The sequence below is a fragment of the Eumetopias jubatus genome, unplaced genomic scaffold (assembly GCF_037043125.1).
Source record: "Eumetopias jubatus isolate StellerSeaLion01/CBP00866 unplaced genomic scaffold, mEumJub1_p1.0 scaffold_3, whole genome shotgun sequence".
Classification (NCBI taxonomy): domain Eukaryota; kingdom Metazoa; phylum Chordata; class Mammalia; order Carnivora; family Otariidae; genus Eumetopias; species Eumetopias jubatus.
The window spans coordinates 115,103,363-115,131,137 of NW_028274809.1; the positions used below are offsets into that span (position 1 = coordinate 115,103,363).

The following is a 27,775-nucleotide window of genomic DNA, read 5'->3' on the forward strand; positions in this document are numbered from 1 at the left end:
ACAAACAAAAAAAGAGGTAATTAGGTTAAAATGAGGCCTTTAGGGTGGGTTTTAGTCTAATCTGACTGGTGTCTTTACAAGAAGGGATTAGGACACACAGAGACACATCAGGGGTGCCATGCACAGAGGGACAACCACGCGAAGCAGCAGCAAGAGGGCAGATGCATGCAAACGAAGGAAACAGACCCAGCAGAAACCAACCCTGCGGACACCTTGATCATGGACTTCCAAGATCCAGAACTCTGAGAAAATAAATTTCTGTTGTTTAAACCACCCGGCCTGGGGTATTTTGTTTTGGGAGCCCTAGCAAACTAATACACCAAGGATTAGGAAAGGCATCCTGGAGAAAGGAGTGGCTCAGTTAAGAGGACTGTAGAAAGGCTATTTTAGAAAAAAAAGAAACAAAAATGGGCACCTGGGTGGCTCAGTCAGTTAAGTATCTTGCCTTCAGCTCAGGTCATGAACTCAGGGTCCTGGGATCGAGCCCCGTGTTGGGCTCCCTGCTCAGTGAGGAGTCTGCTTCTCCCTCTTCCTCTGCCCCTCCTCCCTGCTCATGCTCTCTCTCTTTTTCTCTCTCAGATAAATAAAGTATTTCTAAGAAAAAGAAAGAAAAGGAAAAACAGCTTATGTAAAGGCCTAGAGGTGAGAGATCATGATACCTTCCAGTGGCTTGAAAGATGTTAAGTATAGCCTGGGGCATAATGTGCAAGTGAGGAGGGCAAAAAAAAGGAGAAATGTCATGGACATTAGTCACTTTTGGCTGTCTAACACCTGAACACCCTTTCCATTTTAGGAGAATCCCAAAATCAGCAGGAGGAACCTCAAAGGGAGCAGATACCCTGTCTGAGCTCCTGGAACCTGGTATACTGACCTAAAGCCAGTCAGCTCATGTTCCCATCTGGGACTTTGATTCTGGTTGGAGGAAAATGAAGGGCAGGATGGTTAGAAATAGTTCGTGGTGCCTAGAACCCAGTATCCAATGGTAAGGCAGAACGTGCCAGAAACAACAGAATATAGCTAGGTGACATCAAGTGTCCAATGACAAGATGGCAGGACTCAAGTGGAGGGCAAGTATTAAGGTATCAGATGAGAGGTGCCAGGGTGCCTGGGTGGCTCAGTTGGTTAAGTGTCTGCCTTTGGCTCAGGTCATGATCCCAGGAGCCTGGGACCAAGCCCCATATCGGGCTCCCTGCTCAGCAGGGGGGGTTCTGCTTCTCCCTCTGCCTCTCCCCCCCGCCCCTGGCTTGTGCCCTCTTGCTCACTCTCCCTGTCTCAAATAAATAAAATCTTAAAAAAAAAAATGACAGACGCCTACAGCAGCAGACTATAAGGTAACTGACTTGTTCTGGTTTGCCCAGGATTTTCCTGATTTTATCATTGAAAATCCCACATCCTGGGAATTCCCTCAGTCCCGAGCAAACTTCGAGGGTTGCTCGCCATAATTTAGGCAGCTTGTTCCTCTGATTTGATTTTGTCTGTGCCTTACCTCCCTGAGTTTCTTTTGTTTTTCCAAACCTTATTCCTTAGCCTCTCTGACAAGTCTGTAAGTTACCTGATACCTTTTTAAAAAACTCCTTTTCTGCTTAAGTTAGCATGAATTGGTTTTTCTTGGCTGCAGCAAAGAATCCTGAGTACTAAGACTGTGAAGGCCTTATAAGTCATGTTATGAGTTTAGACTTTGTCCGGAGGTCAAGGTAGAGTGGAGAGGGAGGGCACCAAAAGGTTCTAAGCAGGGAATACTGTGATCAGCTTTTCACTTAAGGATGATCACTTTGGCTACTGTGTGACAATAAATTGAAAGAGAATGAAGAGTAAAGAGGAAGCAGCAAGAAAAATTAGGAAGTTATGGTAACCTGACAGACAAGAGAAGATGGTTGCCCAGACCCTCTAGGTATTAGGGAGATGGAGAGAAGAAGAATGACTGGATAGGAATGACTGGAGAGGAATGACTGGAGAGAAATGTAGCTGGCTAGCTAGCTACAATTACTGATGGATGACAGACAACAGAGATCTTTAGGAGTACTGACCCCATGACAGTGAGAACATCTAGCCAATCCCAAAAACCAGACTGAACATACCCACCCTCAACCACCCTCCACTGAATAAATGTCCACAAGGCTGGTGCCCACTTGCTCCTGGGTACCAGCCCCTGCTGATGACCTGCAACCGCCATCAACAGCTGGCCATGAAGAAAGGGAACATTGTACCTCTCTTTCAGTTTCCAGCAGAATTCTGTTAGGACCATGTGCCCAAGCCCTCCCAGAGAGTGTTCAGTCTAAAGCCAACCCCTCTCACATCCCTGTTGCCCTTGGTCACTACCCGGAGAGCAAGTCATTCCTGTCAGCAGCCATACCCTGGCCCAGCCCTTCCCCAGGTCCACTGGAATTTTTGTCCTGTGTTGATGGTTTCCCCACATCTTCAAACTCTTTCTTTCTTCTTCTTTTTTTTTTAAGATTTTATTTATTTATTTGACAGGGAGAGACCCAGCAAGAGAGGGAACAAAAGCAGGGGGAGTGGGGGAGAGAGAAGCAGGCTTCCTGCTGAGCAGGGAGCCCGATGCGGGGCTCGATCCCAGGACCCTGGGATCATGACCTGAGCCGAAGGCAGACGCCCAATGACTGAGCCATCCAGGTGCCCCCTTCAAACTCTTTCCCCAGTATTCTCTCACCTCTCTGCTCTTAAATGGGGAAAACTGGCTGTCCTCCAAGGACACTGCTTCCCATGAAGGCCTCTCTGGTTACTCTCTCACTGCTCAGGGATCTCAGAGTCAGGAGGTAGGGTTAGTAGCTTCTCCTTGGCTTCCCCACACTGCTTTCAGACCATCAGTTCCCCACCCTCTTGCAACCCTTCTGTGGCTGTGAATCTCAAGCCATCTGGTATACTTTTTTTCAAACCTCTTCCAACTTTCTCCTTGCTGTCCCTCCTTTATTTGCCACCTGACTCAGTATACCTTATTCCGGTGACCTCAACTCTGTACTCCAAATCCCAAATGGCTCCCTCCAGATCACACCTATCATCAAATCCTGGACCTCATCAGAACTGTACTACTTCCATCATCACTCATTCAGAAAGCCTACTCTCCAATCTGTTGAAATAACCCTCCTGCAACTGTTCCTCTGACCTCATCAGCACTTCTAACCTAACTCTTCTACTTTCCTCCTATTCATTAGCTCCCTTTAGTCCAGTTCCCCTTTTATTTATATTAAATTGCATGTCTACTGTTAAAACTCTTTTTTTCCCTCTGCCCTTTCTTTGCAACTGCCTAACAAATTCCAACCCTGGATGAATCCCACCATTGCCTTTTTTATGTCTGTACTTAGTGAAGATCCAGCAGAGAAAATGGGACCACGAGAGTGCTCATCATAACAAATGCCCTCTTTAATACCCATCACCCATTTATCCCATCCCCCGCCCACCTCCCTCATCAATCCTCAGTTTGTTCTCTATTGTTAAGAGTCTCTTATGGTTTTTTTTTTCCTCTCTCTTTTTTCCCCCTTCCCATATGTTCATCTGTTTTTTTTTTTTTAAGAGTTTATTTATTTATTTGACAGAGAGAGATAAAGCGAGAGAAGGAACACAAGCAGGGGGAGTAGGAGACTTTCTGCGGAGAAGCAGGCTTCCCGTGGAGCAGAGAGCCCAATGAGAGGCTCGATCCCAGGACCCTGGGATCATGACCTGAGCCAAAGGCAGATGCTTAATGACTGAGCCACCCAGGTGCCCCTTCTGTATATGAGTGAAATCATATGGTATTTGTCTTTCTCTGACTGACTTATTTTGCTTAGCATATTACACTCTAGCTCCATCCGTGTTGTTGCAAATGTCAAGACTTCATTCTTTCTGATGGCTGAGTAATATTCCATTATGCATATATATCAAGAAGATGTTCTTGATCCATTCATCAGTCAATGGACATTTGAGCTCTTTCCATAGTTTGGTTATTATTGATCAAAATCTTTAAATCATGAGCTTCTGAGGCTAAGTTTTAGGCTCTCTTTTCTCATCCTTTCACACCTTCCTCCCCAGGAATAATCTCATGCACTCTCAGGCTTCCGCTCCATCAATTTTTGGGAGCCTGTGAATTCCAAATGTATATCTCCAGATGGAATCTCTTCTCTGAACTTTACATCTTTATATACAGTTGCCTAGTCAAACATCTCTATTTGCACATTTTACAGACATCTGAAACTCAACATGTTCATGTTCAAAATTAAACTTATTTTCTCTCAAATCTGCTTCTCCCGTAGTGTTCTCCATATTAATTAGTGGCACTAGAGTTTTTCCCCAATTGCTTATGCTAAACGTAAGATTCATGCTTGTTGCCTGTTTCTCATTCACTCCTGCCTCTATATGTAATTAATCACAAGCCCTGGCAATTTATTCAATAAATAATTATTGAGTGCCAACTATTTTCAGGCACTTCCCTAGGCACTAGGGTATAGTCTACAACAAAAAAGATAAAACTCTCTCTTCTCTGCAGAGCTTTTATTTGAGAAATACAAGCTATGTCACCCCAACATTTTGTCTATCAATTTGAGTGTATGTTCAGTAAGTGATATCTACATTACAATATTTAAAATGAAGGAGATGATTGACCACTCTCTGGGTAAGTAATATCATGCTTATAGAGCAAGTATAAAGGAACTTGAATTTGTTTCCAATAAAAATATTTTTTGAGAGAGCTAGAAATCTATAGAATTTTAGAGCTGTAGATAATTTTATAGAATTATAGAGCTAGAAATTTATAAAAATTTAGGCCTGGAGACCTAAAAAGATAACAAAAATTGTCTAATATATTGAAGTGCAACAACTTGGGAGAAGAGCTGTACAGTGTTCCCTAATTAATTCAACAAATATGTAATAAATATATGCTTTCAGCTAGGCATTGTAGCTGGATACTATCAAAAACTGTGTAAGAGTTTACCCTCTTTCCAAACTAACAGCCTAACACAGTTTCATAAATGCTGGCAGAAAGTACCTGAGCCAAAGGACTTTATTCTTCACCACACAGCAAGGAGCCTGAGCTTCATATTCCTTTCAGTCATCCTTGCCTCCCCAAGTCCCATGATGGTAGGCCAGGTGGATGCTGCACATGCAATGCGTTTGTGTCACAGCTGAGGAACCCTGAACTTAGGAAACTTTAATCTCTTATAATGGACTGCAGGCCAAAGTGCCCAAGCTTTGCCTCAGAGGGAGATATTATCTTTAATATACTGGATAGCAACAAACCTGCCTTTTGCACTGGAGGGAGACAATCATCTCAATGGTCCAAACTGTTCCCTATACAAACATCCTTGAAGAAATAGTTCTATTGGTCAGAGTTCTCCAGGGAAAGCGAACCAAAGGAATGCATATATTAAGATTTATTTTAAGGAATTGGCTCCAGCCCAGTTGTGGGACTGCCAAGTCCAAAATCTGCAGGGCAGGACCGCAGGCTGGGGACCTAGGGAAGGGCTGATGTGGCAGCTGGGGTCTGAAGGCAGCCAGAAGGCAGAATTCTCTCCTCTTCCAGGGACATCAGTCTTTTCTCATAAGTCTTTTAACTGATTGGATGAGGCCCACCTACATGATGGAGGGTAATCTGCTGTACTCAAAGTCTACTGGTTTGGTTTTTTGGTTTTTGTTTTTGGTAAAGATTTTATTTATTTGACAGAGAGAAAGACAGCTAGAGAGGGAACACAAGCAGGGGGAGTGGGAGAGGGAGAAGCAGGCTTCCCGCCAAGCAGAGAGCCCCATGTGAGGCTTGATCCCAGGACTCTAGGATCATGACCTGAGCAGAAGGCAGACGCTTAACGACTGCGCCACCCAGGTGCCCCTCAAAGTCTACTGTTTTAATTGTTGTGTCTTTAAAAATCCTCACAGCAACATCTGTACTAGTGTTTTACAAAAAAACTAAGTACTATGGACTAGTCCAGCTGATTCATTAAACACAATAGTCCAGAGATACATAAAAAATTGTTCCCCCTCACTTTTTTCTCAAGATAACCTTGTGAATAATGATAATTAAAACACTATATTGACATACACATAATGTATTTAAAAAAATGTCTCCCGACATGTACTTAATGTTTGAAACTCGTTAATTATTGGTGTCTAGACTTACCCTGCATGACTCCCACTAATCTTCAAAATCTAAAACAAACTTTAATGATATTAAAAAATTATGAATTTCTCATTCATACTGTGCATTTATTTTTAGTATGAACCTGGTTCTAGCTGCTTGGGACACAAAGTTTCAGTTCCTGCCCTTTAAGACACTCACCAGACGAGAATACATTAAGAGCTTGGATAAAGCGTACATAAGGTGCTGTGGGAACACCTAGACATGAGGAAGGAGGGAAGAAGGAGCCCGTGCCTCCGAGACAGGCATCTCATCTGAGCAACTTTACAGGGTGACCGAAGGGAGTCAATGATTACAGGAAACTCGGGCTTCCAAGCTCACATCAGTGTGACGGCTACAGGAGATATTTTATAGTAACCTAGTATCATCCCCGGGTAATCCTCCTGGCTGATTTCATCAGGATTTATAAACCGTCGGGTTTCTTCATTCGCACTCCAAATAGAGGCCGCGCACTGGATACCCCTACGGTGCTCCGGCCACACACAAGCCGCCCCCGCCTCCACTCGGGTCCAGTTCTGAGTCCGCCCCGCCCGGCCACGCCCCCGCCCGGCCTTACTCCACTCCAGCCCCACCCCCACTTTCTCCCCCCACTCCCCTCCCCACCCCCCCCGCGCTCTGGCGCGGAGCACTGTGGGAGCTGCTTCCTTAGATTCCGCGCGTGGCAACGACTTGGGCGCCGCGCTCTGGCCTCCACGGGCTCTTGGTAGATTTCTCGAGAAAGCCGCGTCTCACCCCGCTATACTCGCGGTCGCCCTGCTCCCCCTCGCCGCGAGGTAGGAGAAGGGCCCGGGGGCGAGGAGCGCCTCGGGCCGGCGCGGGCGGCGAGGCGCAGGGCCCGCGGCGGGGGGCCGTCCCGAGGCCGGGCCCCTGGCTGCACACCCCCGCGCGGGTCCGGGGCGCCGCGGAGGGCGGGGGTTTGGTTTGCGGAGGGGCTCTACCTGCCCACTGGCGCTTCCTTCCGTCCCGCCTGCGGCTGGACGCGGCCTGCAGGCCCCACGTCTGTGCACCCTGAACCGCGGGCGTTGGTTCGCAAACGTTGATCCCTGTAGTCGGCGAGTTTGTGTTACTCCTCTAAGCAGGGCTGGGCAGTGTTGCTCCGCGCTGGATGGCTGTCCCAAATCAGTAACGCTGCAGCCGGGAAATTCGAACCCAGATTAGACCTCTCCACCAGCTCTTGCATTTCATAGCAGATACACTGAACAGTCATCTTTATTTTTGTGTGTTATGTAAAGCTTTTGAAATTTTCTAATAAAACGTTTAATTCATGAAGTATGAGAGAACACAACAGAAGGCATAAACCTGTACTCAGCCTCAAAAAGATGAAACAAAATTCCAAAGACTTCAAGTATTGTTTTTCCAGGATTCTTTCTAGGGCTAAAATCCCACTTTTCCTTTTCTGCTTGTGACCTTTTGAGGCATCTTGGATGTAGACTGTCCAACTATCCCACTGACTAGTGGGAGAGTATCATAAAAAAAAAAAAAGCTTTCCCATTTTTAAAAAAGAGGTTACTGGTACTTAATTTATATTAGTGTCATCCCCAGATTGTTGCAACACGAATGGGTTGTTATGTGTATGAACTGCTTTTGAAACCTTGGGGAATCCAGAGAACCGAAGTTGTAGTATTTGCTTTGTCACCCATACTTCACTTCTGCTGGCCTCGCTTTCTACATCTCTTAAGATTAATTTGCTCACTCCATGTCTGTTCAGCAGTAGTCTCAGATGTAAGCTAATTTCATTGTGGTTGCAACCCAGCAAGAAGGATATCTAGTTCTAAAAGTTGCTTTTTTTTTCATAACGTGCATGTAAGTTGAACTGACCGAAATGGGGCTCATAATCAGAAAGTTCTCAAAGTGTGGTTCTCAGACCAGCATACTGTATAAAATGCATACCGTAAGGAATAGAGGGGGTGGTGATGACTCCCACCCAGATTTAATGAATCACAAACTGCTGGTGGGGGAGTGACAGTCTGTATTTTAATAAGCCCTTAGGTTTCTCATGCACTCTAAAGTTTGAGAACCACTGGTATAGCATTCTCTGAGCTAAACCTTTTAAGTCAAAATATTTTCTTTATCTTATACCAATGACTTTTATTTTTCAAATTTTTATTTCTTGAAGTATAGTTGACATACATATTATGTTAGTTTGAGCTGTGCAACATAGTGATTTGAAATTTATATACATTACAGAATGATCACCACAATAAATCTAGTTACCATCTGTCACCAAAGTTATTACAATATTATGACTATGGTCTCTATGCTGTAATTTACATCCTCATTACTTATTTATTTTATAACTGGGAGTTTGTATCCTGGTGACTTTTAATACTTTCGGTAGTGTTTGGAGTGAACATTTCTATCTGATTGACATTTTTCTCATAGTTGTCATCTCTAAAAAGTAATGAAATATTAACTCAAAAGACCTAAGTGTAAGAGCTAAAACTATAAAGCTCTTAAAAGAAAACAGGTGTAAATCTTCTTGATCTGGGATTAGGCAGTGGTCTTTTTTTTAGATGCGACACTAAAAGCACAAGCAACCAAGGAAAAAATGGAGAAATTGTATATGATCAAAATTCAAAGGACATCTCAAAGGGTACCATTGAGAAAATGAAAGGGCAGCGCATAGGATGGGATAAAAATATATGCAAATCAATCTAAGGTCTAGTATTCAGAATGTATAAAGGATTTATATAACTCAGATAAGACAAATAACCTAATTTTTGAAAATGGGCAAAGCATCTGAGCAGACATTTCTCCAGAGATATACGATGGTCAGTAAGTATACGAAAAGATACTCAGCATCATTAGTTATCAAGGAAATGCAAATCAAAACCACAAAGATACCATTATATACCCATTAGAATGGCAATAATCAAAAAGAGGGGCAATAACAAGTGTTGGCTAGGACATGGAGAAATTGGAACCTTCACACATTGCTGGTGGAATGTAAAATGTGCAGCCACTTTGGAGTCTAGCAGCTTTTCCAAGAATTAAACGTAGAGTTGCCATATGACCCAACAATACCATTCCTAGGTATACACTCAGTAGAATTGAAAATTTAGGTCCACACTAAATGCACACAAATGTTCGTAGCAGTATTATTCATAATAAGTGAAACAATCCAAATGTCCATTAGCTAATAGATAAAATATTCAACCATAAAAAGGAATGAAGTACTGGTGCGTGCTACAACATAGATGAACCTTGAAAACATTATGTTAAGTGAAAGAAGCCAGATGTAAAAGGCTACGTATTTGATGATTCCATACAAAATGTCCAGAATTGGCAAATCCCTGGAGACAAAGTAGATTAGTGCCATAGGCTAGGTGGAGGGAGGAATGAAGAATAACTGCTAAAAGGGTCTCAAATTTCTTTATGGGTTGATGAAAATGTTCTGGAATTAGATGTGGTTGCACAACCTTGTGAATATACTAAAAACCACTGAATTGTACACCTTAAAAAGGTAAATTTTATATATATGTGAATTATAAAAATTAATAATTTTATATTTCATGTAAAAATTTTTTAAGGTTACAAGTAGCCACATAGGTTTGGCATTATACTGAGCAATAAGATTAAGCTGAAATTTTTGTCAGAATTTACTGGCACAGTTAACATTGTACAAGCTTCAAAGAAAATATGTGTTTTAAGATAAAGTAGTTCAATACTACATTTCTTGGGTAGCTAGCCTGCCTCCTCCCCCAAATTGCCTAAAATATTTTTCTTTTTTTTTTTTTAAGGATTTTTTTATTTTGACAGAGAGGAAACACAAGTAGGGGGAGTGGGAGAGGGAGAATCAGGCTTCCAGCGGAGCAGGGAGCCTGATGCGGGGCTCAACGCGGGGCTCGATCCCAGGACCCTGGGACCACGACCCAAGCCGAGGGCAGACGCTTAACGACTGAGCCACCCAGCCGCCCCGCTTAAAATATTTTTCAATTTGAGGGATTTCTTGTCCAAGAATTCTTCCAAATTCTCTAGTAATTACTACATTTACTTACAGTGTATGTATACGTAATTATATTTTTCTCTGACATCTGTTTTATTTCTGCCTTGCACTTTTTCTTCAACATTTTATTATGGAAATTTTCAAATGTACAGTAAAGCTTAAAGAATTTTACAGTAAACGTCATACCTGCTACCTAGATTCTACCATTACCATTTTTCTGTATTTTATCACAAACCTATTCATTTATCCATATTATTTTTATGCACATCAAACTAAATTACAGATATTAAGCTTTCCCTTAAATGCATAATAATTATAAGCTTGCTATTTATTTACAGTTTTTTTCTTTCAAGAAAAAATGTACAATGAAAAGAAAAATTTCAAGTATGCATTTGTTGAATTTTTACAAGCGCGTATACCATATAACCCAAACCCCTGTCAGGATATAGAATATTTATCACCCTAGAAAATTCTATAATCATGCACTTTTCCATTCAGTCTCTAGTCCCAGTGCCTAAAAACCAACCACTGTTCCGATTGTTTTCCACAACAGTTTTGTCTGTCCTAGAATTTTAAATCAATGAAATGACACATAAGGTACAGTTTTGTGAGGCTTACTTCCCTCAACATAATTCTTCCATATTATGTGTCAGCAGTGCATTGTTTTTTATTGCTGAATAATACTTGGCTGCATAAATATGCCACATTTGCTTATCCATTGTGTTGATAGGCACCTGGTCTGTTTCTAGTTTTTGGCTGTAAAGAATAAAGCTCCTGTGAACATTCTTATATAAATACCTTTGTGGACCAATGTTTTCATTTCTCTCAGGTAAATACTTGGAGTGGTGTTGCTGGGTCATAAGAAATAAATGTTAATTTTAGAAACTGCCAAATTTTTTTCCAAAATTTACCATATTACACCCCCAATAACAGTGTATGACTATTTAGGTTTCTCCATATTCTTGCTGACCTTTTGTGTTGTTGGTTTTTTAAATTTAACCATTGTAGTGGGTGTGTAGTGGTTTCTGCATCACATTATAATTGACATACGTTCTTCTGCTCTTTGAAAATAAGGGCTCTTTGATACTAAGCTCTTTGAAAATAAGGGCAACCAACTGTACTTCTCTCAAGTGCCTGTCACTGTCTTTTTAATGTAATAGGTGCAGAATAAATTTGAAATGAGAGCAGTGAATGAATGTTTTGACACCTAGTTTTGAGAATTTGATGTGAAAAAATTTTAAGTCATAAAAATATGTAGCAGTAAATTTGACCAGGAAGGTTGTTAAGTAGTTATATTTTATTTCAATTAAGAATTATTTTATATACCAAGAGCGTATTTACACTGCCAATTTTTCATAGGTACAAATGATGCAAAATGTACACCTGGCCCCAGAAACAGATGAAGATGATCTTTATTCTGGTTATAATGACTACAATCCAACCTATGATACTGAGGTAAAAAAAATAAATCTAGTTTTTTATGTTGGTCTTTGCTAACCAGCTGGTTCATGAAAACTTTGGATTTGACTGTTCTGCTTTATTATGCTTTAAATCAAATAAACTGGTTAAAAGCCTAGAAAAGTGCTATTACTGATGTCTGTACTAACTTCTAATAATACTAATTTCAGCAAAAGGGAAAATCATGAGAAAGGTTATGTAAACAAATTAGGATCAATTATATACTTGTATTTTCCAACACTAGGTATCTGAATGTGTAAGTAGAAAGATTTAAGTCACTCGAGGTATCTAAAAGCAGTTTTTTTAAAATGCTATAAATTTGAAATGTCGTATAGTGATTTTTTCTTTTAATTAAATTATATGAATATTTTATAGAAAACTTAGGAAATAGAAATATGTGTAAAGAAAAATTGAAATCACAGAAACAGTCACCATCCAGAAATAAATGTTAACTAACATATAATGCTTATCTCAGCAAACATTTCCCTATGTAAATTTATGTGTATCTCTATATATTTTTGGATAAGATGGTATCATTTATCATCCATTTATATCCATCTATATCTACTTAAACTAAAGATGAAATTGTTATTAAGACAAATATTTGAATTTTTAAAAAATATTTGAATATTTTAAATCTTTATATCATTGTGAGAGTTAGAGTTTCCAAACTATAAAACAAAACAAAACTTTTTTTTATAAAGTTACCTTGAAATAGTGTGTGAAAAAAGTGAGGGTGAAGGATTTGGTTGTTAATTTTTTTGCTAGTATATAATAATCAAATACTAGCATTTGTAGGACTTTATCTGAATTTAGGAAATCTTATTCTAGAGTTTTTTATATTGCTTTTAGTAATTTTTCAGTTGTTTTTTCCTCTGGAGAAAAATGGTAGTCTGTAAATGTGAGGCCTGGAAAGAAAACAAAGAAAATAGAAACCATTCACTTACTCTATATGAAATAAAAATCTAAGAGATATAATCATTTGTAGAAAATCCAAAATACAGAAGTTTGGAGAAAAATAAAATGATGTAAATCCTGTCACCCAAAGATCACCTATAGATTAATATAATTAATCACTTGACATTTTGCTGTATTCCTGTCTTTTAATACACACAGGTGTTTCCCTCCTTTGTGTACACTGTGTATACACATAGATATGATTATATAGACTCCTTTTTAAAAACATATTAAAACACGGGGCGCCTGGGTGGCTCAGTTGTTAAGCATCTGCCTTCGGCTTAGGTCATGATTCCAGGATCCTGGGATCGAGCCCCACGTCGGGCTTCTTGGCTTCTTGCTCGGCGGGAAGCCTGCTTCTCCCTCTCCCACTCCCCCTGCTTGTATTCCCTCGCTCGCTGTGTCTCTCTCTGTCAAATAAATAATAAAAATAAATCTTTAAAAACTTATATTAAAACATAGGTGTTTTCCTAAGTTTGCGTAGATTTTGAAAACCACTGAACCCTTCCCCTTTTTCCCAGTTTTAAAAAGTTATATGTATAAAAAATGTATGTGCTCATTGTTGAAAAAGGAATTACCCATAATTCCATCACTCCAAAATAACTACTGTTAACATTTTGTTGCTTTGTCATTCTTTCATGCATACATATATAGTTTTCTTTTAGCATGTTTGGAATTGAACTAGTGTTTACTTTTCTGTTTGCTTTTTTACATTCAACTACATCATAAGCAATGTCTCACGATACTAATGATTTAAATACAGTTGAACAACATGGGGTTTAGGGACACTGACTTTCCTCCTTCCCCCCATGCAGTCAGAAATCCACATATAACTTTTGACTCCCCCAAAATGTAACTACTAATAGCCCACTGTTGACCAGAAGCCTTACTGATAACATCAATTAACACATATTTTGTATGTTATATATATCATATACTGTATCCTTAACATAATATCTTTTTCTTAAATTTTTCAGTATTTTTAAGCTGGATGGCTTGCGAGTTTTTTCAAATTGTCACAAGTCTCCAAAAATTTCCCTACATATATATATATATATATATATATATAGGGAAATTATATATGTATACATATATATATAATTTTTAAAGATTTTATTTATTTGACAGAGACACAATGAGAGAGGGAAATTGTTATTAAGACAATTATAAGTGGGAGAGTGGGAAAGGGAGAAGCAGGGGGAGTGGGAGAGGGAGAAGCAGGCTTCCCATGGAGCAGGGAGCCGAATGTGGGGCTCAATCCCAGGACCCTGGGATCATAACCTGGGCCGAAGGCAGACGCTTAACTACTGAGCCACCCAGCGCCCCCCAGTATATTTATTGGGAAAAAATCCACATGTAAATAGACCCACACAGTTCAAACCTGTGTTGTTCAAGGTCAACGGTATAATTTTAATTGCATTTTACTGAATATGTGTAGATGATTAGAACTATTTTCAGATCATAGGATATTTATTTCCAGTTTTTTGCTGTTGTAAATAACTATGCAGTGAACAATTTTATGCATAAATGATTTTCTGTATTTTGAGCGAGCATTTCCTTGGCTAGAGTCCCAGAAGTAGAATTAATAGATAATGAATATGATCACTTTTAAAGCACCAGAGAAATTTCCTAACTTCTCAGGTCATCACAGTGTAGCTTCATTGTTTAATTCAAAGAGAATATTCAGAATGCCAGACACATAAATAGTAAAATAAAAATAAAGTTTGGTTTACCCACAGTTTTCTTATATCTTAGTTAGTTGGAATAATAACAGATTTCATATATAAATGAATTAATTGAAACATTTTCTAAGATATTCATAGATTATGCAAATTGCTAATAAAATCACGAACAAAGAAAAATTACAAAAGTTGTGTTAGTTTGGTATTTGTAATTAGAGAGTTTGTTGACAATTTTTTGTCATTTAGTTAGAATTCACTGAGTTGATTAAATAAAATTTTATTTATCGTTTAGGAATACTAGAAGACTTCCTTTTCCTAAGGGAGCTGCCAAAGTAGTATAATTAATTATGCTGAAGGTTGCCTTTGGCTTTATGCTTCATATGGAAGTTGCCTAGTTTCCATAACTAACCGAGAATTGTGTACTTATTTTCTGTAGTTGACATGGAAGGTTATAATTATTTTAAGGTAAAAATTAAAGAATGCTTGGACATAATAAAATCACATTTAAAGTGCATTTTAGGGGCACCTGGGTGGCTCAGTCAGTTAAGCCTCTGCCTTTGGCTTAGGTCATGATCCCAGGGTCCTGGGATCGAGCCCCATATCGGGCTCCCTGCTCAGTGGGAAGCCTGCTTCTCCCTCTCCCCCTGCCTGCTGCTCCCCCTGCTTGTGCTCTCTCTCTGTCAAATAAATAAATAAAATCTTTTTTTAAAAAGTGCATTTTATTAACATCCTGGTTATATAAACATTTTACATTAATTGTTTGCAGAGGTTTTAAAAGTTAATTGATAGTGACTCTTTTTTAATTTGTATTTTTTTTTTTGACAATCAGCAAGTATATTTTTGTGGAAAGTAGACTGAAATAAATCAGAGGCAAATCTGACAGTTGCCTGTAATGTCTGTATGAAGGGTTAGAGCCAGAGTTTGCGTTGGTGAAGGAGGAGGAAATAAAGGCTGGTTAGAAGGTTGGTGGTTGGCAAGACTGGGTGTTTTTGAGAGAGTCTAAAAATGGCATTTGTCCTGGAAACCCAGGAATATTTGTATCTTGCTCTTGGCTAATACTATTTTCCTCACCTTTCCTGACAAAGAATCTGGGTACATGCAGGAATCAGCAAAGCACATTTTATTTCAACTGAGGCTTTGGTTCCAAATCGGACAGCGAGTTGGACCCTGTGGAGCCTTCTGTTTGCTCAGCCCAGTCTGAATTACAAACTTGACTTCTCCAGCGAAATGAAATGTCCTAAGGCTTTTTCAGGATGGGGCTAGTAACCATGGTCCCAGCATATGGAAGAAGAGAAGGGAGGGAGAGAGGACAGAGAGCAAGAGAGGGAGGGGACGCCTGGGTGGCTCAGATGGTTAAGCGTCTGCTTTCCGCTCAGGTCATGATCTCCAGGTTCTGGGATTGAGCCCCATATCGGGCTCCTTACTCAGCAGGGAGCCTGCCTCTCCCCCTGCTTGTGCTCTCTCTGTCCCTCTCTGTCTCTCTCTCTCTCAAATAAATAAATAAAATCTTAAAAAAAAAAAAGTGGGTGAGAAAGAGATGTGTTTCCCTGCTCTTGCTGTTTGGCCATATCCTTGTGTCCTTGAACTTTTAACCAAGCATAATGATACCACGCATTTAAACATGGCCAATAAAATACCTTACAGTTGACTGACATTACCAGTACTCCTCTTCCTAGACAAGGAAGGAACCTTGATATTTGGGTAGTGTGACAGGGGAACTTTGAGAACAGGAGTCCTTGAGCCACTACCTAGATATCAACAGATGGGGTAAGATAAATTATAGAGGATCATGAATACCAAACAGAAGACATTAAGCTTATTTTTTTAAATTCTTCCTTCATGTTGAATGTTAAATTTGCCTTTTCATTTTAGGAATTAGAGAATGACACCGCTTTTCAGCAAGCAGTGAGAACTAGTCATGGCAGAAGACCTCCAGTAAGTGAATTTTTTTTGTTGTTGTGGTAAAAATCACATAACATAAAATTTGCCATCTTAACCATTTTTCATTTTATTTTTTAATTCTAGTTAAGTGTTATATTAGTTTCAGGTGTAGCGTATAGTGAATCAACAATTCCATATGTCACCTTGTGCCCATCACAGCAGGTGCCCTCCTTAGTCCCAAACACCTATTTCACCCATCCCTCCACCCACCTCTCCTCTGGTACCCATCAGTTTGTTCTCTATAGCTAAGAGTCTGTTTCTTAATTTGTCTTTCTTTTTTTCCCCTTTGCTTATTTGTTTTGTTTCATAAATTCCACATATGAGGGAAATCAAATGACATTTGTCTTTCTCTGTCTTATTTTGCTTAGCCTTATACTCCCTAGCTCCATCCATTTCCTTGCAAATGGCAAGATTTCATTCCTTTTTATGGATGAATAATTTTCCATTTTATATATATACCACCTCTTCTTTATCCATTCATCAGTCGATGGACACTTGGGCTTCTTCCATAATTTGGTTATTGTAAATGATGCTATTGTAAACATAGGGGTGCATGAATCCCTTTGAAGTAGTGTTTTTGTATTTTTGGGGTAAATACTCAGTAGTGCAATTGCTGGATCATGGGGTAGTTCTCTAATTAACTTTTTGAGAAACCTTCATACTGTTTTCCACAGTGGTTGTACCAGTTTGCATTCCCACTAACAGTGCAAGGGTGTTTCTTTTTCTCCACATCCTGACCAACACCTGTTGTTTCTTGTGTTGTTGATTTTAGCCACTCAGACAGGTGTGAGGTGGTAGTTAATTGTAGTTTTGATTTGCATTCCCTGATGGTAAGCGATGATGATCATCTTTTCATGTGTCTGTTGGCCATCTGGATGTCTTCTTTGGAGAAACATCTGTTCATGTCTTCTGTCCGTTTTTTAACTGGATTGTTTGTTTTTTGGGTGTTGAGTTTTATAAGTTCTTTATATATTTTGGATAGTAACCCTTTATTGGATAGGTCATTTGCAAATATCTTCTCCCCTTCCACAGGCTGCCTTTTAGTTTTCTAGATTGTTTCCTTTGCCGTGCAGAAGCTTTTTATTTTGATGTAGTCCTAGTTTATTTTTGCTTTAATTTCTCTTGCCGCAGGGGACCTATCTAGAAAAAAGTTGCTATGGCCAATGCCACAGAAATTACTTCTTGTGCTTTCTTCAAGGACTTCTGTGGTATAGATCTCACATTTAGGTTCTTAATCCATTTTGAGTTTATTTTGTGTATGGTGTAAGAGAATGGTCCAGTTTCATTCTTTTGCATGTGGCTGTCCAGTTTTCCCAGCACCATTTATTGAAGAGACGATCTTTTTTCCATTAGATATTCTTTTCCTGCTTTGTTGAAGATTAATTGACCATATAGTTGTGAGCTCATTTCTGGGTTTTCTATTCTGTTCCATTGATATACCTGTCTGTTTTTGTGCCAGGACCATACTGTTTTGCTTACTACAGCTCTGTAACATACCTTGAAGTCTGGAATTGTGATGCCTCCACCTTTGCTTTTCTTTTCCAAGATTGCTTTGGCTATTTGGGGTCTTTTGTGCTTCCATACAAATTTTGGGATTGTTCTTGTTCTGTGAAAAATGCTATTGGGTTTGATAGGGATTACATTAAATATATAGATTGCTTTGGGTAGTACCAACATTTTAACGATATTTGTTCCTCTAATCCATGAGCATGGACTATCTTTCAATTTCTCTGTATCCTTTTCAGTTTCTTTCATCAGTGTTTGATAGTTTTCAGAGTACAGGTCTTTCACCACTTTGGTTAGGTTCATTCCTAGTTATCTTATTTTTGGTGGGATTGTAAATGGGATTGATTCCTTAATTTCTCTTTCTGCTGTTCATTATAGAAACGCAACAAATTTCTGTATGTTGATTTTGTGTCTTGTGACTTTATTGAATTTATCAGTTTTACCAGTGTTTTGGTGGAGTCTTTTGAGTTTTCTATGTAGAATATCATGTCATCTTCAAATAGTGAAAGTTTTACTTCTTCCTTGCCAATTTGGATGACTTTGATTTCTTTTTGTTGTGTGGTTGCTGTGGATAAGACTTCCAGTACATGTTTAATAAAAGTTGTGAGAGTGGACATCCCTGTCTTATTCCTCACTATAGATGAAAAGCTCTCAGTTTCTCCCGATTTAGGATGTTGTTAGCTGTGCATTTTTCATGTATGGCCTTTATTATGTTGAGGTATGTTTCCTCTAAACATACTCTGTTGAGGATTTTTTATCAGGAATGGATGTTGTACTTTGTCAGATGCTTTTTTGCATCTATTAAAATGGTCACATGGTTTTTATCCTTTCTCTTATTAATGTAGTGTATCATATTGATTGATTTGAAATATTGAACCACCCTTGCAATCCAGGAATAAATCCCACTTGATCATGGTGAATGGTATTTTTAATGTATTATTGGATTCAGTCTGCTAGTATTTTGAGAACTTTTGCATCTGTGTTCCTCAGAGATATTGGCCTGTAGTTCCCTTTGTTAGTGTTGCCTTTATCTGGTTTTGGTATCAGGTTAATGCTGACCTGTAGAATGAATTTGGAAGTTTTCCTTCCTTTTCCATTTTTTGGAATAGTTTGAGCTTTACGTGTTTGGTAGAATTTGCCTGTGAAGCCATCTGGTCCTGGAGTTTTATTTGTAGGGAGTTTTTGGATTACTAATTCAATTTCTTGGCTGGCTATTGGTCTCTTCAAATTTTCTATTTATTCCTGTTTCAGTTTTGGTAACTTACATGTTTTTAGGAATTTGTCCATTTCTTCTAGGTTGTCCAATTTGTTGCTATATAGTTTTTCATAATATCTTATAACTGTATTTCTGTGGTGTTGATTGTTATTTCTCCTCTCTCATTTGTGACTTTATTGATTTGAGTCCTATCTTTTTTTTTCTTGATAAGCCTGGCTAGAGGTTTATCAATTTTATTAATTTTTTCAAAGAACCAACAATGGCTTCATTGATCGGTTCTATTGTTTTTTTAGTTTCTATGTCATTTATTTATGCTCTGATCTTTATTGTTTCCTTCCTTCTGCTGGTTTATTCTTGCTTATTGTTCTTTTTCTAGCTCCTTTCAGTGTAAGAATAGGTGGTTTATTTGAGATTTTTCTCTTGCTTCTTGAGGTAGACCTTTATTGCTATATATTTCTGTCTTAGAACCACTTTTGCTGTATCCCAAAGGTTTTGGACTCTCGTGTTTTCATTTTCATTTGCTTGTATGTACTTTTTTATTTCTTCTTTTATGTCCTGTTTGATCCATTCACTGTTTAGTAGCATGGTATTTAACTTCCATGTATTGTGGTCTTTCCAGAGTTTTTCTTGTTGATTTCTAGATTCATAGCATTGTGGTCAGAAAAGGCACATGGTATGACTTCAGACTTCTTGAATTGATTGAGGCCTATTTTGTGGCCTAATATGTGATCTGTTTTGAAGAATGTTCTGTGTGCACTTGAAAAGAATGTGTATTCTGCTGTTTTAGGGTGGAATGTTCTAAATATATCTGTTAAATCCATCTGTTCCAGCGTATCGTGAAAAGCTATTGTTTCCTTGTTGATTTTCTGTTTAGATGATCTGTCCATTGATGTAAGTGGGGTGTTACAGTCCCCTACTGTTATTGTATTATTATCAATTCGTTCCTTTATGTTTGTTATTGTTTTATGTATTTGGGTGCTCCCATGTTGGGTGTAGAAATATTTATAATTGTTATATGTTCTTGTTGGATTGTCCCCTTTATTATTATATAGTGTCCTCCTTTGTCTCTTGTTACAGTCTTTGTTTTAAAATCTAGTTTGTCTAATGTAAGTATTGCTACTCTGGCTTTCTTTTTTTTTTAAAGATTTTTATTTATTTGACAGAGAGATAGAGAGCACAAGTAGGCAGAGAGGCAGACAGAGGAAGAAGGAGAAACAGGCTTCCCGCTGAGCAGGGAGCCCGATGCGGGGCTCGATCCCAGGACCCTGGGATCATGACCTGAGCCGAAGGCAGCCGCTTAACCAACTGAGCCACCCAGGCGCCCCGCTACTCTGGCTTTCTTTTGACATCCCTTTGCATAACAAATATTTCTCTGTCCCCTCACTTTCAATCTGCAGGTGGCTTTAGGTCTAAAATAAGTCTCTCATAGGCAGCATATAGATGGGCCATGTTTTTTAATCCATTTTGTTACCCTATGTCTTTTGATTGGAATGTTTAGTCCATTTACATTAAAAGTAATTATTGAGAGATATGTATTTATTTCTATTTTATTACCTGTTTTGTGGTTGTTTCTGAAGATTTTTCTCTGATCCTTTTTTGTCTTTCCTGTTTTATGGTTTGCTGGTTTTCTTTAGTGATATATTTGGATTTCTTTCTCTTTATTCTTTCCATATTTATTAGTCTTTGATTTGTGGTTACCATTAGGTTTGAATATAGCATCTTCTGCATATAGCCATCTACATTAATGATGTTGATGTCGTTTTGAGTTTGAACCCATTCTTCACTCCTGTTCTCTCCACACTTTAGGTATATGATGTCATATTTTACACCCTTTTGAGTTCGTTGACTGATTTTTTTATAAGATACTCATTTTTACTGCTTTTGTGTTTCCTGCTTTCTTACTGTCACTTTTGGTCTTTCCTTTCCACTCAAAGAATCCCCTTTAACATTTCTGAGTCCCCTAAGTCTGTTCTCGTTTTGCATAATTCTTTTTTTCTCCCTTTTGTTCAGCTTGATTACGCTCCACTACTCTGTCTTCTAGGTCATTAATTTGTTCTTCTGCTTCTTCCAGCCTGTGTTCCTTCCACCATGCATGTTTCTCATTTCACTTATTATACTTTTACCTCTGCTATGTCATACCTTATATCTGTATTAAGGGTCTCATTCATGTCTTTCACTCTTTCCTCAAGTCCAGTGAACATCTTTATGATCACTATAAATTCTCTATCAGGCCTGTCATATCTGTTTCACTTAGATCTCCTGCCATGGCCTTGTCCTCTGTTCTTTCATTCTGTCTTCTCGTTCAGTCTAAGTCTCTGTGCTTGTTTCTCTGTGTTAAGAAAGTCAGCTGTGTCTCCTGTTCTTGAGGGTAGTGGCCTTATACAGAAGAGGTCCCGTAGTGCCCTGCTGTGTAGCGTTCCTCTACCCCAGGGCCTCGCACTTCCAGGAGTGTCTCCTGTGTGTACTACGTGCACTTGCTGTTGTGTCCTGGCTGCTTTATCCTTCAGGCCAGTCATCTGCAGAGGCTCTCTTTGCCTGCTGTGGACAGTTTTTGGTCCCTGGTCTGAATGTGGCAAATTTCAGTGAGGTGAGCGCCGACCTGTTTGTGAAATAAGACCTGTCACCACTGCCACTGGAACTGAGAGTGTGCAAAATTCCCTCTTGGGGAAGTGCAGTGTTGGTAGGGGTTTGGGCTGGTCTTCTGGGGGAAGGGGTCTGTAGTACTGGGACTTAGGCAATCCTGACTGCAAAGTGCGTTTTCATTGGAGTATGGGGGAATGGGGCTTGGTGTAAGCAAGTTAGGTAGCAAATGTCTGCACTGTGCTGTGTGGCATAGGTGGCCCTATGCTTACGCTGAAGGGCAAGGGAGGGAAATGGCAACAGCCAATTTATTTGTTCTTGGCAGGGTCTCTCCATGAACACTCTCTCTGGGACGCCCTGTGACTTGAGCAAATAACCTCCCCACTGTGTGCCCCAGGCACTCTTCAGATCACGGTTTCCATGCCTTGTGTCCACAGGTTGTTTATCTGCCTTCTCTCTAAGCGTAGTGCAATGCCCTCCAGGCTCTATCCTGGCCACACCTGCTAATCTTTAAAACTCTAGGCTTTAAGTCCCACTGCTTACCAGAATCCATGGAATTTGGCCCATTTAGCTTTCCAAGCCAATGTCTATGGGAATTGGTTTTCCTCGTGTACTCTCCTGTTAGTCTGTCTCTCACCCTTCCCCACCACCACAGCTTCTTCCCACTGCCGCAGCCATGTTTCTGCCTAAACCCTGTCTCTGCACTTCCTACCTTCTTCAGTGTGTCCTCTTCTCTACCTTTAGTTGTGGAGTTTGTTCTGCCAGGGTTCAGATTGATTTCTGGAGTATTTAGGATGATTTGATAGTTATCTAGTTGTATTTGTGGGATGAGGTGAGCCTAGCATCCTCCTACTCCACTACCATCTTCTCCAATCACCCCTCATTGTAACCAGTTTTAAATTCATGATTGAGTACATTAAATATGTTCTCATTCTTGTGAAACAGATATCCAGGACTTTTATCTTCCCAAACGGAAACTCTGTACCCATTAAATAAAACTTTTTAGTCTCCCTCCAGCTCCTGGCAACTGTCTTTCTACCTTCTGACTCTATGAATTTGCCTACCTTAAGTACCTCATATAAGTGCAATTATGCAGTCTTTGTCTTTTTGTGACTGGCTTAATTCACTTAGCATAATGTCTTCAAGGTTCATCTGTGTTGTAGGATGTGACAGGATTTCCTTCATTTTTAAGGCTAATAATCCATTGTATGTATCACGTTGTATTCCGTCGATACTTGGGGTACTACTACCTCTTGGCTGTTATGAATAGTGCTGCTATGAACATAGGTGTGCATATGTCTCTATGCAACCCTGTTTTCAGTTCTTTGGAGGTGTACCCAGAAGTAAGATTGCTACATCCCATGGTAATTCTATTTTGAATTTTTTGAGGAACCTCCATATTGTTAATTTCATAGCAGTTGCACCGTTTTACAATCCCACTAACTGTAATAGGGTTCCATTTTCTCTACAACCTCACTGACTTTACTTTTTTTTTGATAGTAGGAATTTAACAAGTATACAGTGATTCTTACTGTAATTTTGATTTGCATTTCTCTGATGATTAGTAATGTTGAATATCTTTTTGTGTGTTTGTTGGCCATTTGTATGTCTATTTAAGTCCTTTGCCCATTTTTTAACTGGTTATCTGATTTTTTTGTTGAAATATAGGTGTTTCTATATTCTGAATATTAACCCTTTATCAGATATATGATTTACATTATTTTCTCCCATTTCCAAGGTTGCCTTTTCATTCTGTTGATTGTGCCCTTGATGCACAAAAGTTTTTAAGTTTGATGTAGCCCCATTTTTCTGTTTTCACTTTGTTGCCTGTGCTTTTGATATCAAATCCAAGAAATCATTGCTGCATCCAATGTCATGAAAGTTTTCCGCTATGTTTTCCTCTAGGAGTTTTAGTTTTAGGTTTTATGCTTAGGCCTTTAATCCACTTGGAGTTAATATTTTGTGTGTCTGTGTAAGATTAGGCTCTAATTTCATTCTTTTGCTAGTAGATATCCAGCTTTCCCAGCACTATTTGTTGGAGAGACTGACCTTTCCTCATTATGTGCTCTTCACACCTTTGTTGAAGATCATTTGACCATATACAGGAAGGTTTTTTCTGCACTTTTTTTTCTATTCCATTGGTCTGTTTGTTTGTGTCTATGCCAGTACCACATTGTTTACATATAGTAGCTTTGTAATCAAATGAATTTTAGGATGAATTTTTCTATTTCTTCAAAAAATGAAATTGGGATTTTGGTAGAGATTTCACTGAATCTGTAGATTGCTTTGAGTAATAGCAACATCTTAACAATATTAAGTTTTCCAGTCCTTCAACATGGGATAACTTTTTATTTATTTGTGTTTTTAATTTCTTTCTACATTGTTTTGTAGCTTTTAGTGTGTCCAGTGAGTTTTAAAACTATTTTAGATCAAAAAGTTTCTTTATACTCTTGAAAATATAAATATTATTATGTAAAGCATTGGGGTATATTTACCTAAAATGCTCATTGCTTAAAAAATATTTACCTTTCTAGTTTTCTAGTTTCTATTTTCTGTTAATCTGTTAATTATGCATTCTACCAATGCATAAATTGCTAGAGTGATTTTTTCAGTAGTATTATTAAAATTTTTGTATGTATCATGCAAAGCATAGGCATCTGCCTTCTGCAGTGCATAAAATTTGTCAAGCTTTTTTTGTAGTTGAAAATAAACAAGGTTGGCACTAAGTAAAATAGTGAAGAATAGAAAGTTCTATCCATAATGTTTTATGTCTAATATTCCTTTTTTTGAGAGGCTTTTCCCCCACTTCTTCACTACTATATAGCAATGATTCTCAGTTCTCCACAACAGTCTCAAGGTACATTTGGCCTTGAGATATTTTTGGTTGTCACAACTTGGGTGAGTGCCACTGGCATCTATTGGGTAGCAGGCAGAGATGCCCCCCCCACCATAAGAGTTATATGGTAAGAGGTCAACGGTGCCAAAGTTGAGAAACTGAAATATAGCAACTCCTCTGCTTTAGATGAAGTGTCCTTTTGCTTTCATCTTCTCTCACTTTGTTACTTTCTCTCTTTCCTCCCTGCCATATATATTATTTAGCAAAAATAAGTGATTAATATTAAATCATTTACAGTGGAAAGGATCTTGTGAATAGCTTTCCCATCACATTTATTTAAATGAATTTAATGTGGTTCCCTGCAATGAGTTTAGCCAGCTATACATTTAGAGGACATAGTCCTCCACAAAACTATTCTCACTTCTGACACCATTTGCAAGTTTAGGGGATTCCCAAAATCACCTTCAGGTTCAATAATTCTTTGAAAGGGCCCACAGAACTCACTGAAGGATATTATACTCATGGCCTATTACAGGCGAAGGATATGGTTAAAATCTGCAAAGGGAAGAGACACTTAGGACAGAGTCTGGTGGGTCTAAACGTGGAACATCTTCCAGTCTTGCAGGGGACAAACAGCAGGCTCGTGCAGTGGTGAAGGTGGGTGGTGGCAGCCTTTTGTTTCTTTACTGAGAAAACTTGTTGACCCAACTGAACCTCACCAAGTGGGTGACTGGGTTGAAGGGAGCCAAGGGCATGACCAGATGAGTCACTGATTCATTCATTCCTTCAGCTAGTATTTTCAGAGCACCTGCTATGTGCCAGGCCCTGGGGACACAGCTGTGAACAAAACAGACATGGTCTCTATCTTTGCAGATCCTTCATCTCAGTGGCCAGAATAGGAGTAGGGCCCTGGAGGCTTGGAGCATTTCCTTTGGCATTATGCATGACATTAACTTCTCCTGGCCTCTATGTATGATGACATTACTTACATAGTATTGCCAACTAGGGAAAACCAGTTAGAACTTTGGTATCCAGAGTTTTTACTGGGGCTCTATCACCTATTGTCTGCATGGCTGATGTTTAGTCTCTAGCCCCTCCTGGAGGTTTAGAGTAATACCTCTGGAAGTTGAACTGATATTATTTGTCCTAAAGCTCCCATCATAAATCACATTGTTCGATTGTCTGGTGGCCAAAGCCTCTGGAAAACAAAGATATACATATTAGGCAGGACATTCTAGAGGCCTAGAGATCATTCCCAGTAGCCAAGAGCAAAGCCACACCTTTCTTTGGGTAAAAGTAATTCTTGACTACACATTTCACAATCTGTATTTTAATTTTAAGGTTACCTTTATCATGGAAAGAAAATAGGTTGAGTTCTTTCACTAAGCTAATGACTAGAGTGTAAGCTTTTCGAAGAGGCAGCCTGTTTTATTCAATGTTCTTAGCCTACTGTAGGTGCTTCATAAATCTTTATTCTGTGACTTAGTCAATAAGCAAATATTATCTTCAATTTAGTGATTTCAGGTATAAGACATCAGGTGATCATTTTACCATACTGGCCCTTCAGTAATATTCAGAAGTAACTTTAGAGATCCTCATTTTATAGATGAGAAAACTGAAGCCTAGAGAGGCCAAATCTCACAGGTATCCATAACTGGGGCAGAGTTTAAGTCTCTTGACTCTGTATTGAATATTTTCATCACATCCTATTTATTATGTTAAACAGGGAGAAATTACATAATTTCTTTGTGAAAGGTGCTAAGCTTACTCAAGGCATAAAATTCTAGCTAGTTCCAAAGGACTTTATAATCTTAGGAAGGAAAAGAAAATGGATACATATATTCAAAGCATAATAAGTATTGTAAAGAAAAGAGTACAAATTGCTATGGGACCACAAAAAGAGGTTATTTGTCACTAGTGGGGACAATCAGCAAGGCTGCTTAGAAGATAAATTTACAGTTGAATATTAAAGGATATGTATAATTAAGACTGACCTTGAGATATGGGAGGAAAGACATTGCAGATGAGGGTGTAAGGTGAATAAAGGAAGAGCCAGTATAGAATTCACTCTATCTGAAGAGATCAATCCTATGCTAAAAGTAAAAAACGGAAACACCGATTTAGTCATTAGTAAGTAGTTAAAAGAATAATGGTCTCTTTCCTTCAGTTTGTTCTCATGGAAAAAATTGCCGAGACTCATATCCTTCCTTTTTAGCTTTTTCTAAGATCTGTGAGTTAGATCAAGTTTATTAATGGTTTTGTTCAAGACTTCTATATTTTTACTGATTTTTTGGGTTGAGGGGGTTACTAGTTTTGCTAGAAAGATGTCAAAATTTACACTGTGTAGATTTATTTCTTTTTTTAGAGTTTTGATTTATATATTTGGAGCAAAAAATACTTCAAATTATTATATTTTCAGCGTGAATTGAGCCTTTTATTATTTTTGAAATGTCCTATTTTTAGTCATGCTGTTTATCTGTTTTGTCAGATATTGATATATTGATGGGGCTACAGAAGCTCTCTTTTGTCTCGCGGTTGCATGATATGTCTTTCCCATCTGTTTACTTCCAGCTTTTCCATATCTATATATTTAAGATGTATTTCTCATTAGCAGAATGTAACTGAGTTCTCTTTATAAAGTGTGGTCTGATAATCTTATTCTTTTAGTGAAGTATTTAGTTCATTTACATTTAATGAAATTACTGTTTTGGTTTTAATTTGTCTTACCATTTGCTTTTTGTTTTTTCCTCTCTTATGTATCATTTTCTCTTATTTCTTGCCTTCTTTTGTTTCTTTTTTATTATTCCATTTCTCTCCAATGTTGTGAGTTTACATTCTTTAACCATTCTTTTAGTGTTTTCCTAAAGATTACAATACTTATCTTTAAATTATTTTAAAGTCTAGTATAACTTAGTATTTTACTACTTCCTGGACAATGCCAGGATTTTACATTTTCAGCTATATTTCAGTTCTGTATTTTCTATTTATTCCTTTTTTATACTTTTTCAGTTCTCTACTGAAATTGCCAATCTTGTCTTTTAATTCATTGATCGTATTAAGCATAGTTATGTTAAAGTCTGTGTCTGACATTTCCATTATATGTATCCTTTTCTCAGTGTCTTTCTAGTCTTGTTTCTCTTGGCTTTTGGTTAGGTAGTCTTGCCTCCTGTATGTCTGGTTGTTTTTGATTCCATGCCAGGCATTGTAAATGAAAAATTTTAGAGATAATTTAAGACTGTACGTCTGAGTTGTCCAGTGTGTTAACGACTAGCTACATGTGACTGTGTACATTTAAATTATTTAAAATAAAGTGAAATATAAAAATTCAGATCCTTATTACACCAATCACATTTCAAATGCTCAACAGCCACATGTGGCTCTTATCAGGGCAGATATAGAACATTTTCATCACTGCAGAAAAGTTCCACTGGATAGCACAACTCTAGATGATCTTATCTTTCACTAGAGAATTTACTTTTGCTTATGGCCCTAGAGGCACTAGGAGTCCTGGCTCACCTTAATCTAGTTGAGTTTG

General features: G+C 38.6%; 1 protein-coding gene across 1 annotated transcript in view; it reads left to right on the top strand.

Moving 5' to 3' along the window:
• Positions 1-6,786: 6,786 nt before the first annotated feature.
• IFT88 (intraflagellar transport 88) overlaps positions 6,787-27,775 on the top strand; it is a 145,488-nt gene continuing 124,499 nt past the window's right edge. Inside the window, exons 1-3 of the mRNA XM_028105472.2 lie at positions 6,787-6,891; positions 11,424-11,519; positions 16,034-16,096. Coding sequence (XP_027961273.1) covers positions 11,430-11,519; positions 16,034-16,096 — 153 coding nt within the window. The 5' untranslated portion in view covers positions 6,787-6,891; positions 11,424-11,429. The remainder of the gene's footprint in view (positions 6,892-11,423; positions 11,520-16,033; positions 16,097-27,775) is intronic.